This window comes from Morone saxatilis, unplaced genomic scaffold, assembly GCF_004916995.1.
Source record: "Morone saxatilis isolate NCDOM2014 unplaced genomic scaffold, NCSU_SB_2.0 Contig20, whole genome shotgun sequence".
NCBI lineage: Eukaryota > Metazoa > Chordata > Actinopteri > Moronidae > Morone > Morone saxatilis.
This window is the reverse complement of record NW_023339763.1, coordinates 18,487,563-18,503,171: the sequence shown is the minus strand read 5'-3', so window position 1 is coordinate 18,503,171 and position 15,609 is coordinate 18,487,563. Positions and strand designations below refer to the sequence as shown.

Below are 15,609 nucleotides of genomic sequence, written 5' to 3'. Positions count from 1 at the left end.
CTCCTTCACTGCACATGCACACTTCAAGTTGAAGCCTCCTACGTACAGGCAACCATACACTTTTATCTCATCATAATCTTCAACATAAGGGTGGCAGATGGGAATAGAATAGATTTAGGGCTGTAAAAAGTCTGATTAATCTGCTGATTGTTTTCTCAATTCATTGATTAATCATTTTGGTTTAAAAACGTCACAAAATAGTAAAAAGAAATGCCGTGTCGTCATTTCCAAATCTTGTTTTGTGTGACCGACAATCCAAAACTCAAATATGTTTAACTTATAACAACATAAAACAGAGAGAAGCAACACAATTATCACATTTAAGAATCTGAAACCAAAATGTATTCGGTATTTTTTGATTAAGAAACTGGTTTAAAATTTTTTTACTAATCTTGTCAGCTCTACTTTTACAGCTCTAGGTTCAATCAGCTGGAACTGTGCAGTACTTTGCATGCAATAGTGTGTATTTTACAGTTTTGCCAGCCTCTTCCTCCTGCTTCTCCTCCTCCTCCTGGACCATCACTGTGTGAATCTAGTGGATCATCAATATTATAACTACTGCATTTATTAACAATACCTTTCAGTTAACACTTTCCAATCACAGTAAAGTAAGAAAACAAAAAATTAACTAACTTTCTTAGATACAGGAACATACAAATGTATTGCCTGCATACAAACAGTTATTTTGAGGTTAGAGGATACAGAATGAAAACAAAAATGGGGTTTATGCTAATACATTTTCAAGCCCACACAATTTTACACATTTGTGAAACATACATGGACATAAAACACACATGCAACCACCCACGCACACTTACTGTGTGTTAAAATCCTTACCATGGTATAGTCCTTCCATTTAAAGTCCAGAAGAGAAGAGAAGAGAAGAGAAGTCCCCCTTGACAGACAGCTTAATTGGAAAAAGCCAAAATCCCAGGCTTCTGTGGTGTTTGGGCTAGCGTTGAGATGTGCTAGCCAGCTAACTCAGTAATGATGGCTAATGTCGGCTTAAGCTTACAACCCAGCCTCCACCTCCTCCTCCCACTTCTACTACAACTACTGCTACTACACTGACGCACAGATACACAGCAGCACGAGTGGGAGTATAGTAGGGGAGGGAAAAGGGAAGGAGGGAAGGAGGGAGAGGACCAGTAGGCAGCCTATGATTGTGAAAGGGGGGAGGGAGGCTGAAGAGAGAAAAGGAGGAAGGAATAGGGGTGGGCAGGAGGGGAGGAGGGTGTCTTTTTGTCCCAGGAGAGAGATGGAGGGGGAGAGAGGGAGCCAGATGTACAGGAGATAGAGGGAAAGCAAGCGAGGAGGGACAAGAGAAGAGATAGGGGGAAAAAAGATGGAACAACTTTATTAAAAGAAGTGAGAAAAAGGGAGTAATTGAAGAATATATGGGGAAATAAAGAGGGGAAGGTGAGGAGGGAATAATAGAGGGGCAAACACAGAGCTAAGGGATGACATAACAAGGAAGGGAGAGGAGTATGGGTTATTTAAACATTGTGCAAGCTGTGTTGCCTTTGGCTATTCTGCCTCTCTTACACAAATGCAGCCCTGAGGAGCTACTCAATTAGTCATAATCCAATGTTCTCAACTCAACTTGGTCCTACAGAAATCATCTATCTTCGAAACAAAGAAAGATGACAGAAAATGGGAGGCACGGGGAATAACAGTGGATTGTAAAGGGTTCACATTTAATCCAATTATACTGTAATCAAATCACATGCAGGGATATAAAGGGAGTTATATCCACCCTAAACTAATTTGAGACAGAATACTTCACTTGCCCTACAAATGTCATAACTGACACTGAAAACATAAGCTGATGTTTGATTGTTTTTTATTGGAAAAATAATGACTTGAAAAACTAAATGTATGGTTAATGGTTGATGAGGTAATAAGTTACCTCTGTAGCTTTATGTGCCACTGTCTACTGCAAACTTAAGACCCATGTATGTCTGTATACACCAACATGTTCACGTTAGTCAGTGCAGATGATGAAATCTATGCCACGCAGATGCAGGAAGTATAATTTGGGCTTAATGGACACAGAATTCCTCCTTCATTTAAAGTTTTAATGTAGTTTCGTTTAAGTATACGTATAATAATATGCAACGCAACTTTTGTGTTGTGTGTCAGATTGTCAGGACTACTAAAAATGATCACTAGCTTGTAGTTAAATAATCATAACAATTATGTCAGCCACGGTCTGAAATCTGAGGTGTTCAACTTATTCCCAGAATCAAAAAACTGAATTTTAAAGATACACAGTTGGTTGAGACGTCAACTCATATGCCAGCAGTTTTGTCTCTTTAGCCCCTGTCCAGTGGCTCCCTGTGGCTTTGACATAAAAATGATATTGTTAAGGATATTATTGTAGGTCTAAAGTCATTCTTACATATGGCAAAAAAATAAAAATAAACATTTCATCGAAATTCAAATCCAAAAAAGTAAAAGTCTTGGAGGAAAATAAAGAATATAATAGTGCATGGACAGATTCATTTGCTTTTACCACCAATGCTGCTGGCTTACTGGTATGCTTGATCTGCAGTGACAAAATAAATATGTTTTGCAAAAGAAGTCCACATTTGAGAGCATCCTTGTCCCGAAGGCAGAAAACTGTTGTCGCTGGAACTTTCCCCATCCATGACCATTTTCCACTGTTTGTGCCTGCAGATATGGACCACAAAATGTGCTCCAAGTGCCACAAAAGCACTTGGCTGTCACGGATTGTTGATATCATATCCAGTATGTCACACTAAATTCACATTATACACTGGACACTGGACACAAAGCCTATGAATGAGCCATGACACACACACACACACAAGCAAGCAAGCATGCACTGCAAATCTCCAACAGAATGGACAAATAGAATACCCCTTAATCCAAAAATACACTGAAAGCAACAGACACACATTTCAATTTTGTTTTCAATGGCTGAATGTACACCAAAGGCACAAAGTGGCCGTGGTGTCTCTGAAGTATTGTGAGTCAGACCTTTTTTTTGCTGCCGAAGTGCATATTAATACAACAATTAATTTATCAAAAAGTAATCATTTTCATGCTAAGTGAACATAGTAAATACACCTGTTTGCGCTTCATTATGAAATCCCTGCTGCACAGAAATAACATAACAGATACAGGAATAACTGGTCTGACTTTAGTAGCAGAAATGATAACTCAGGATTAACTAGACCTCATTATGCATGATTGTACAAGACTAAACACTCTCTAAGACTGTTAGCACAAATGCTGTTATTGTACAGATCAGTAATATAGTATAGTGTAGTGCAGTCTGTATTATCAGGTGTGCATAAAGGCAGATCCACACAACATGTGTGCTGTGCCATTGATAAAAACAATACAAGAAAAGCCATGTTAACAAATGAATGGATTCTATCCATAGAAATGCCAGAAGGCTTTTAATCTGAAACAGAAACAGAAGGTGTTGTGTTAAATGTCTGTGACATTCTACATATATACAAACTGAAACCTCAACTCTCTAGAGAAGCGTTGCTGCACCTGAGACACTGAGGCTCATGCGGGCAGTGCTCTAACCTGTGAACATGGGGGGAAAAAAGCAGGACATTCCGCCACGCACACACGCTGCTGACACAGGCAGTGTGGATGGGACTTTAGACTTCTGCTACTCTGTGTAAAGCTTCAGTACAGCTTCGGGTTTAGTTATTTTTAAACAAAATATAATAAATATCTCTTTTACACCAATCATAAACTATGTGTTGCAACCAGATGTCCTGTGGGAACTATGTTGCATTAGCCTGCATTAGCTGGTCAGCAATGGATAAAATAAAGCATAAATATGGCTTTGAGTCTTGGGTCGTGTCCTAAATTTAGAAGTACCAGTCGGGTTCAGTCAGTCAAGCTTTAAAGATGCCAGTATAGGTAATTTCCCAAAAGCATCTTAAGGAGTAACAAGCAGTAGATTTAGTAGCACTAAATCCACTTTTTTCTGTTCTAAAAAGATATCTGTGTACAGTCACTTTATTACACTATCTATTGATCCTGATCCCATTCAATAGTGTTGGTTACAACAGTATATATTTTTTTCCTTTCCCCCCTCTCAATTGCTCTTTCAGCATCATGTTCACAGTTCAACACTTACCTATATAAGTGCAGTTCTATGAATTCTTAATTACCGTCAGAATAAATATCTTGGCATCAAAACAGCTGCAGCACAAGTGGCTGAAATGGTGTAGAAAGTCGGGGGAAAGAGAGCAAGTGGAAAGGAGGTCAGTGGTCGTGGAGGCTGGGTTAAATGCAGTCTCTGAATTTGTGAAGGGGGGTTGTTCAAGTCGGAATGGGTTGTTAAGTTGCTTTTTAAGACTAATAGTTGCAAAATCCATCTTACGAATCTTCTCCATCTTAAGAAGTGCTCCCCCAAAGCATCTTAGAAATTCCTGCAGGAGGCACTAAAAAACATGTTTCACTGTTATTGTTTTTTTGTTCATTTATTATACACTATTTATGATCTTTGGTACTCTGTGTTAAGTGATGTTTGATGTAAAATGACTGGTGATGTTTGAATAAGAAACTAAGACAATAAAAGTGACATGCTGTCCCCATTGTCCTCTCACTCTTTTTGCATAACTATACTAATATATGCCACTTTCCTGTTTTTTGTTTCCATAACTTCTCTTTTCCTTTTATGTATGCCACATGTTGTTTGCCACATGCTTATCCTGTAGCTCTAATACAGAAACGGCAGAACTCACTAGGCAACTCACTGCCAACTGCTCATTGAGCTTTGTTTTCATACTAGATGATTCCAAGTATGAAACATTCCTATTGTGTTTACAACATTTTCACTTTGTGACTTATGTATTTTTAATATACAGTCAAAAACACCACATTACATTAAGTGCTTTTAAGGGTGTGTCATGCACTCCTTAACTGCTGCTTTGGGAAAAGTGTGTAAAAACTTTTGTGGAAAACATTGTTAACTTCAACAGTAAGATCAATCTGGAAACAGGGCCCTGGTTTGGTCTCAGCTGTTTGCCTGCACAAAATGTGCTTTATGCACTGACTGCCACAAAATGTGCTTGTTTACAGTGTTATTGTCACATCATATGCTGACAACAAAAGACACATCATTTTTAAAATTGGAAAGGTGATGTTTTTGGATGAATTGCATTCACATGCCGTCAGAAAAGCAAACAAACAAACAAACTAGGGATGTCACGAGAACTGATACTTCGGGACTGAGTTCATGCCAATGTTCTGAAAACATGACGGTACTTTCTACAGTTTTTCTACAGTACCATAGGTAATGAGGATTCAATTCTTCAGGGCCTGATGGGACACCTCCTGTACAGTCGAGTGACTGTCACACATGCTCTGCAGAGAAACACAGAGAGACGCTCTCTGGCGCAGATACGGTGTATAGACCAGGTAAAGCAAGAGCAGCGAACACATCAGCTGGTGCCAACGTAATTTGGTACCCTGGTGGTTTCGATCATTTTGATAGAGTACGTCATTAACAATGAGTCTCTTCCACACGCGGCTCACCTGCTGATGATAAAACAGAGTTGTGGTTGAAAAAAACCAACGCAAGTTTATAAATCAGACTGCTGAAGAAAGTCAACAGAGACACGGAGACAGAAACAGAACCCAAACCTCTTCTACTGCAGGTACATGCTTCTCCACAGACCAGTGCAGGTGTGTGTGTGTGTGTGAGGAAAAGAGTACTAAAAGGAAAACCAAGGTGAGCAGATTAAAGAAGTTTGTGAGTTAAGTATGGAATAATAAGAAAAGAATCTATTAAAAAAGGGACCACTGTTATTTTTTCAAATGTTTTCAAGTTAAAGTACATGGATTTATTGTTTTGTTTTTGATCGTGGTATTGAATTAGTATGGAGAATCGTGGCATTTCACTCGTATTGGTATTAACTACTAAATTTTTGGTATTGTGACATCCCTAAAACAAACAAACTATATAATACAACACAATAGCAAATGAAAACACTTGAAAAGCAATATGGTATCTGCTTTAGTTAAAATGTATTTTTGCTTTGATGGGTCTTATACAGCAGCTCTAAACATTTATACCGGCCTCTCTTTGGTGCATGCTGCCTGCACTTTCCCTTACATCCTCTCCACTCTATATGCCACTAGAGGTGTAAACTGACTGTAATATACCTCAGGATATTAGCTTAGAACAGGGTTTCTTAAACCTTTTATGGCATGCCCCCATTTAGAAGCTGAATCCGTGGATCCATGTTAAATGTTTGAGAGCCAATGGTTTGGAGTAAGACAATATAAGTCAATGGTTTGGAGTAAGACAATATAAGTCTGCATTAATAAATAATTTTCATTCTGGGCATTCTGTGTTTAACAGTGATGTATGATTCAGGGGACATAAATCATAATGCCATATGCTTATTTTTCATACAGCCAGCTTTATATATGCATTGTACCATCTTTTCTAAAACACCTCCGCTCTCAGACCCACAGGGACTGGTCAAGGTGAGATGACACATGTCAAACAAAGTCTGTAAACATTTACAACACACACACCCGTGCCTGATAACGCCAGCAGGATATGGCACACCAAACTTACCGAGTACACCAAGCCGATAGTTCATGGTGACCACAATGACATTTCCATAGGCAGCAAGGACGCTGCCATCGAACATGTTCCCTGAGCCCTCCATGTAGGAGCCTCCGTGGATGAACAGCATCACCGGCTTCTTGCGACGATCCCGAATATCTGCGCAACACAGACAAACAATGGTGTTATATTCATGTTCATCAATTCTTATGTTTAGCATGCACTCTCTTAAGAGCCTAGTGAGCTTAAGTGTCCACAGGCAACAGGTAGTCTACCTAGTTTTAACAGACAGCTCTAGATTTGAATAATTTGTATGTATTTAAGTAAACAGATCTATATGCAGCTTGTTCTAACCTCCTGCAGCCAGCGATTCACCAGAAAAAAGAAGACAGAGGTTTTAAATATGAAACATTTTCAGCAGACTGCATTTAAGTTGGCAGCAAGAATTTCATGTCTTCCCCACTGGGCATTTCCTCTATATTTTTTATTTTGTGACGTCTGTTCCCCTGGCCTATGATGGTACCTTCCCAAACTGTTATTCCCCTCCATGTGTGTAGCAAATGGTGCAGCCAGTTCTGATGTCCTCTCTGTTATTGGTGTCTTTGTGCCCATCAGTGTGTTGCTATGGTTCACTCTGTTGGCCCATGTCCCCCCCCCCCCCCTGAACCCCCCCGCCCATGTCCCCCCCCCCCATGAAACCCCCCTCTCAGAGCGTCTGTGGTATGGTCTGAGTGTCTGAGCATGGATAAGGCTGAGGGAGCTGCCAGTGCAGCCCATTTAGGCTGAGCGTCTGCACTGTGCAGGGCCTGTGGATAATTTGTATGAAAGCCAGACCAAGTGGAAACATAAATAACAGCCACAGCATCTGTTTACCCTGATGAGCTTCAGCACTCAGAGATTGGGGGGGGCGGGGGGGGGACAGAGAGATATGAGGAGAGAGAGAGATAAAAGGGGGTAAGACAGAGAGAGGAAGGAAATGAAAATAGGGCAGTGTGAGAAAACTGACGGGGGTAGAGACATGGATGGGAGGTTCAAACCAAAAAAAACATGATGGCAAGGATGAAGAAATATGAAATGTTTCAAAGCAAGTCATACATAGCAAGGTACGCTAATGAACACTCAAATTCACACAGGATTCACACCGTATTCATACAGAGACACACACACACACAACACACACACACACACACACACACACACACACACAGATACAGATACAGAGACACAGACACAGACACACACACACTCACACACACACAAACTCTTGCATAGGCAGCTGCGATGTTGAGTCGCTATGGAAACTGCTTCTCGCTAATAGAACTGCACCAGCCATTCCATTGCACCGACTCACTGAATGCCTGTTGCCTTGGTAACAAATTCTACTCACGTATTTGCACACCCGCCTGCATCACCACCTGAATCTCAGGTTACACATGCACTTGGGTGCGTCACTCACAGTCGCGCGCACACACACACACATACACACGAATGAGCACAGAAAAATTGCACATATGGCTTCACACATACGTATGACACAAGCAGACTGGCTAAAAATAAAAAATTTCAGTCGTACACTCCAACATGCTGCTCTTTTTCATCTCCTCTCTGGTGTATACTGAACCTCGGCTGATTTCCCAGAGGATATGTAAACAAGTTCAATTATCCCCGGCATTACCAGGACAGTATAGAGGAGTGACATATCAGCAGGCCGTCACATTCACAGTAACACTCATACCATAAATTAAATCTTGAGAGAAAGGGAACTTTGGCCATGACATGTAGTTGCCATTTTAAAGGCCCAATGTTCTGTTTTCTTTTAAACTTTTAAATGAATGTTTTATTGCTGTGTTTACAGAGATTATTCATGTACACAGATTTGATGCAAACACCAATTAGCCACCGATTTTGCAGTGCACTTCTAGGACATTATCAAGGAGATAGTCAAGGAGAAAAATTGATGCAGCAGAACCAGAGATATTGTCTTTTTTATTCCACACATTCTTCCTCCTAGTCAAACCTGATGCTGTCATTACTTACAGCCTGACTGCTGCCAATTTGGTTGGAGATTCGGGCATGTTATGCAGAGGAGTGGTCTACAGAGGTCTGATAAACTCACATCTTCTTTCAAACTCCACACCCCCCAAATTTATATAATTTGCAAATGTGTAGTCTATAATCTCACATGGTTCTGACTCAAGTGAGGCAATTTATCAGGTTTCATGCAGCCACAAAAGTCTTTATAGAACTTCTTTCACATATGTGATTATACTCCCCAACACCCATAAACACACTTTGGGTTCCCCATTAAATTTAGTAGTTGTTCAATCTTTAGTGACCTGTGGGTACCACGTGCTGTAAAGCACTTTGGATCAATTGTATTGCATGTAAAGTGCTACATAAATAGAGTAGTGACAGGAGAGTTTGTGAGATGTGGTAGGGAGACTCTTTTGTTTATATCTGAATCACAAATTTTGCTTTTAATAGAGAGCTCCCCATTCAAGATAGGCTCTGTTGCACTAGCCTTGACCAAAACATTTATTATTTTTATTTTTTTTCATTAGTTTTTCTAAAAGGCTGATATATAACAGTGTTTTTTTCTGTTAAATGAGTATCTGTTGCTGTACTGAACAGTAAAATTTGAGCAGCTTGCAATTTTACCTGTGATAGACCAACCAAATATTGATTTATTTATTATTATGATTATTATTATTTATTTATAAGCATTTAACAACTAGAGCCCTTTTGAGATTTTCATAGTGCGTCAACACATTTAAGTTGTTTTACCTCTGAGAATACACAAAGTTCACAAAGTAATAATATAGTGTTACAGGGTATCAAGGTCATTACTCTATGAAGTGACTCCAAAATGACCCTTTTTGTTTCACTTTCAGTTTTTTAAAATTGTCAATCTGTGAACAAAAGGGAGAATGAAAAGATTTTTTCCCTAATAATCCAGAACGACCGAAACCTCTGAATAATTAAAAGTTGTAACTTAAATATTTGCGAAGCCCAGTAAAGGCTAGGAGAAAGCCAAAAAAAAAACCTAAAAACTAAATGGAAATAAAAATCCATTCATTTTGGAATAAAAGATAAAAAGCTCATGCATACCTACAATGCCTTAATGACAGGTGGATAGGAAAAGGTCCAAGGAAGTGTGAAAGAAGAAAACTTCTCGCAGTCTATCTCATCACTTGTACAAACTTTATTCTGACAGCATTTTTAGGGCTTTAGACTAATCTTAAAAAGAGCATTTGTCAAGTTCATATTAATATAAAATCTGGACACATGGTATAGATATTTTAGTGGGAATACAGGCAATTGTCTGGTTATCACATCATCTGCATAAGAAGATTTGTGTTACAAAGCATAATAAGAAAACAGATTTAAAAGAAGAGAAGAAAACAGAGTTGGATGTGTGCTGAAGTGAGGGAATTGGTACGGGGATTGGAAGGGGCTCAGCACAAACAGAGGGGTGATTAGGGGTGCAGGGTCGCAGGGTGAAAGTGTTTCACTCAGCCCAAATCCAAGGTCTATATGGCCAACAAGGAGCTCACTGTCTCTGCCGCCTGCCTCCAAAACACTGGCACATTATTCACTTCTCTCTTTTCAACCTAACCTGATACTATCCTCCTCAATTCCAACCCCCCACCTTACATCTATTCTCAATGTAACGTCTTATGTTATGTCTCCCAATAGAAACTGCCTACTTTCAGCTTTTCCATTATTCTGGTCCTCTCTCATTCATTCTCTTATGGAAATCTCAATTGATTTGGGTGTAAAAGTTTTAGCCTGACTCAGCACTTGGATATTGTTTGCACCCAGAGCAATGCAGTTTCTCGCAAATAACTTTCAAAAAACAAGATGCTAATAATAGTATTTTCCAACAATGTTTAGGAACCTGTGTCCAATCTATACCTGAGCAATTAAGTGAGGAATTCAGGCCTACCCGAGCCCTCCCGATCCTGTCAAGATCCATCAGGTGTTGGCATAAATGTCAAGCTCTACCAGTCTCCTACTCATCCACCCTCTCAATCTCTCTTTCTCTACATCTCTCTCACTTTCAAAGCTCTATAAATGTCATTTCATCATGCACTTGTCTTCATTATGACTATTTTTTCCCTTCTCTCCCCCTCATTGCCCTCCCCTGTGCTCTCGCAGTGCTCAGCTTTTCCTTTTCTTTCATCTCTATTCTATCATTCTGCTCCTCTCCTAGGCAATCCTGCATGAATCCTTCCTTCTGTTTTCACCGTTAAGAAACCACACAATTGGATTAGCTACATCTGTCTCTTTTTAAACCATAGCAATTAGAGATGCAAGGGAGAGAGAATTCAATACCCAAATAGCACGGAGCCCAAAATACAAAAAAAAAAAAAGCCACACACATTGGCACAAATTAGAGCACATGCACTCAGGCGTAGACTCGCACATGTGCACACTGTGCTTGAGTAGACGCACATGCAAATGGAAATGTAATGCACCGTACGTGTGCATAATGCAATGTAATATACAGTATGTCTGGGCACGTGTACAGAAAGAGATGCACACACTGTCTGCATAGATTTTGGCTGCATCACTTAAGAGTAATGAGAGCATCTCCATTTGACTGCAGTGAACTTGAAAATGTACAGCAATAGCAAAAAATGTGCAGGAATCCTCCAGTACTTCCTACTTTAAAAATGAAATATTGGAGGAAGCCCAATAACATTATGAAGGACAATAATTTAGCAGACCATTTCATAAAGGACTTTAGTACAAGAATAAAAGCGCAGGTAAAAAAGGACAGAATATTGATTTTTGGTGATGCATCACACAGGATAGTCAGAACATCAGCGTGTGGTTGATCAACCACATAGCAACCGAGAGAGGAAAGTAAATTAGCTCCCCCTGCAAGTACCCAAAAAGCAGCATTTGTGACGGGGTGGGAATGAAGAACAACTATTTTGTATGGAGCTCTTTATGCATTTCAGCTAAAAGCGTGCATGTGAGAAGGAATGACATATTTGTGCGCTAATAAAAGCAGTTAACAGCAGACAGTGTGATGTGCACACTGAGTGATGAGTCTAAGATGATTATTAATACAGATACAAACACAACATTCCCCACAGAGTTTGGAAATTGGAGCACGAGGAGAAAAAAAACAACTATGCAATTAAAATACCTTCATCCCTTGGTCTGTTCATTGTAGACTCATCTTGTTTTTTTGTAAGCGGACCTGAGGTTGAGAAAAAGAGGGGAGGGGGGGAGACAAAAGACAAAATTCAAAAAGATTGCATTTGTAGAAAAACAGAAAACAGGAGAAGATTAAACAAGAAAAATGTCAAAAGATGAGACGTTATGCTCGGTTACGTTTCAGTGACTGTGTACAGCTGAAGACAAAATGTTTACAAGGATTACACACAGTTTCCTGAAAAGAGAACCCCAAACTCATCTGTTTTAACTGCTTAGTATCTAGTCACGGACTGTCTCGTAAATGACCCCGGGGGCCACTTCTCCTCGACCCTTCTCCCAATCAGTCCTGACACACTGCTGCTTTGTAAAGAAAAATCAATGAGTAGAATCAAGCCATCACTCTTTTCTGGCAGAAAAAGCAAAGGAATGCCAAGACACTCTGTAACCTGCTCCAGCTCAGTACAGTGTTGCAGTCCTAAAGCAAAAGTCCCTGCACGATCCAGAGAGACTAGACTGTCAAAACATAACACTGAAGAAACACACACACACACACACACACACACATTTCACAACACGTTGACAGTGTACTTCATGAAAGAGAGAAAAACATATTTATCGTCCTCATTTCAGCACATTGGAACCAGCTGAACACATACTGTTGTTTGATGCCAATCATTGTGTTTTTATGCACTCAAGTAACCAGATTGTTTTGGTTTCCGGCAGTATTCTGATTTGTAAAACATCACATAGACATGAAACCAGATACCTACATTCAGGATAAAAGAAACACTGTTAAGACAGCTCCATTTCTGCTGAAGAAATCTGCTTCGGCCGTGTGAACATCTTTTGTTTTAACAGTAATCCATCCAGGTTCTTATGTACATTGTTTGCATTGGTTATTATTTACTTTACAAATTGAGATTTTTCACATAAAATTCATTTTAGAGAGTTAATTTTAAAATATGATCCATTGTTGTAGATTTACCGTCCAAGCAATATATAAAATATTTAAAATGAGCTTCACCTTGTCTAACTGCAACAGTTAGTCAATGCTCATTGCACAACAATGACATCAGTACCAATGGCCTGATATAATATGTATAACCCTCACAGGGACCATTTTCTGTGTTTATCTTCTTTACTTTTGATACCTTAAGGACATGTTGTTAATAATACAATACGCACTTTTTCTTAACTAACATTTATAACTAGTGTTTTTACAGTGTGCCTTTCATGAAAACATACCTCTGAATATTATTTTCAATTTCTGCCACTAGAGCCTCCTAAATGTTACACACTGGACCCTTAATTAAAGAGCGTGTAAGGAGTGTAAAAACTCTAGAGAAGATTTTTACAGAATCCATAAAGGCCCCCAAAAGTGTTAAGATGATTTTAAATCTATATTGAGTATTCTACACCACAACCTCCATGCTCTTTTTATGGTTGTCAGAAATCTAGACTTTTATGAAACTTGACATACCAAAGCACTGTTTCATAATGCATTACTCTATTGTTCTGCTCTTAATCCACATTTTAAACCCTGTGTTCTGTTATATAATGACTCACATTAACCATGACTCATTTTCACCATCACAAGTGTGCAGTCAGCTCCGCTTATAGCATCCAGGAGCATAAAACCCACCTGAACTAATTACTTTGACTCCAGTGGAGGCAGCTGAAACTTACTGTGCATTAACATACTTCTCAGTAAAGGTGTTGATGATTCAGATACTGTGAAAATTCACTTTACTCCACTTTGTGCTTCGGTTTAAGTGCCCTTTCAACATTTACACACTGTTCAGGTGGAAGAGAGTGTCTTTCAACTCTATAAAAACTAGAATAAAAAATGTATTCCACAAATGGCTGTGCGCCTTTGGTTTCACGTATCTGTATGCACGTCTCCATCTGTGTGTCCTTCAGGCCCTCCTTGAGTTCCTCAGTAAGGTGGTTTCCAGGGAGAAGAAGAACAGGATGAACCTGTGGGCCGTAGCGACCATCATGGCTCCCAACCTCTTCCTCCACAAGGCCGTCCCCAGCAGACTGACTGAGGGGGCAGAGAAAGGGCATGCGGAGAAGGCAGCTGACGTTATGAGGCTCCTTATCCGCTACCAGGAGCTGCTCTGGACGGTATGACCACCCACATATTCAGCTTCAGGAGGAGAGGATTGTTGGTTTTACTGAAGCAAACATTAGATATAGTGTAACATTTTAAAGGCTATAACCATTTATTCTGTGAAATCTTTAAACATTTTTCTTAGTAATAAAGAGTAATCAAGCAACACTCATCACAAAAACTTGGTATTTCCTATCCCAGTTGTCCAAATACCAGTCTGACAAATAGTTGTACTTCAGCAAGTCATCCTTATAATAATTATTGTAAGCGTATTTCTTGGTATGAAAATATAACCATCACAAATGTTCCTTTTCTCTTCAGATCCCTAATTTTCTCATGAGCCAGGTGCGTAAGCTGAATGAGAACAGTAACCGGCGTTACCAGTTCTACGATCGCCGCATCAAGAACCTGCTGAGGAAGATCCACACAGACAGCCGGGAAAAACCTGATAAAAACAGCTCAGAGGTTAGTGCTGTACAGTACACGTGGCCAAAAGCTGTTTGATTTTGGCACTAAAAAAATATACAATATAATTACAGTCATAAATGGTTTTAACAAATCTCAGTTCTTTTGGTTATTTTGTCGTCTAATGCTGATATATTTGTGAAAAGCACAATAATATTTCCGCTCTTAATTAAGCTTATTGTACACACTGTATTACATGCTATTGTTGTGTTAAATATTATAAATAATTCTTTAACTATTTATATTATAAATATTCTTTAACTATTTTTGTCCTATAGCTGTGCCGTACAGTGAAGATCCAGGTCGGGGACCTGGTGAGCGGCACCATGGAGTACCAGCTCACGTCAAACTCTCGAGCCTCAGACCTTCTCACACAGTTTCAACGCCAGTCCCTCCGCAGCCCCGATAATGGAAAGGGCAAAACGCGAAGGTACGGTACTGAGAGTGTAAATACATGCTGACTTATTCAGAATTATCTTAAACATACAAACCATTGCCACCTTGCATTGTAAGATTATGATTGGTGAATCTGACTTCCAGAAGTTTCCAAACAAAACAACTTGATAAAGACATAGCACATGTAGCTGTTGGTACTCATAAAATACAAAGAGGTCTTTAACATGAAAGGGATGCAGCATGAAGCCAGTTGCAACTTTAATTTTGTTACGTAATGTGCTTAGCAGTTTAAAAATGACATTTAATGTGATTTATCTTCATTTGTGTGAACTAAGTATGATTTATAGCTAATGGTTGTATGTCTGTCAACAGAAACGGCTCTGTGGCGTATCCAGACTGTGCCCTATATGAAATTGGGGGGAATATCGGTAAGTGAAAGTGTCTGCACCGTTTTCTCTGGTTGGAGCACTGCTGACATTTGCATGTCTTTCTGCTCATTGAGCTGATGAGGGTAGCAAGGTCTTATGTAATGAACTATGCAAGCGCCAAAGAGAAATGAGCGGTGCATCTGCAGTTATCAGAGCAGACAAATGCTTATTACACACATGTTTGTGCTGTCACAGGAGAGATGACACAGTAAACAGTGGAAAAAAAACTTGTTCAGTTCAGCTTTGTAATGTAAAACTTCTGCTTGTGCACGTTATTCTGCACGAGACTATTGACTTTAAAAAATTGGACACTTAATCAAAAAAATAAATAATCGGGAACTATCCAAGTTATAGCTTCTCAGTTGTGAATTTCTCTGTTCTGTGTAACTATAAACAGTTTCTGGGAAACTGGGATGGACATTTTCCACAATTTTCTGGCATTTAATAGGTCAAACAATTAAAGA

General features: G+C 39.4%; 1 protein-coding gene across 1 annotated transcript in view; it reads right to left on the bottom strand.

The window, feature by feature from the left end:
• Nucleotides 1-15,609, bottom strand: part of nlgn2b (neuroligin 2b) — a 68,039-nt gene that overhangs the window by 19,018 nt on the left and 33,412 nt on the right. The window contains exons 3-4 of the mRNA XM_035667218.1: nucleotides 11,733-11,786; nucleotides 6,584-6,733 (exon numbers count right to left, since the gene is read on the bottom strand). Coding sequence (XP_035523111.1) covers nucleotides 6,584-6,733; nucleotides 11,733-11,786 — 204 coding nt within the window. The remainder of the gene's footprint in view (nucleotides 1-6,583; nucleotides 6,734-11,732; nucleotides 11,787-15,609) is intronic.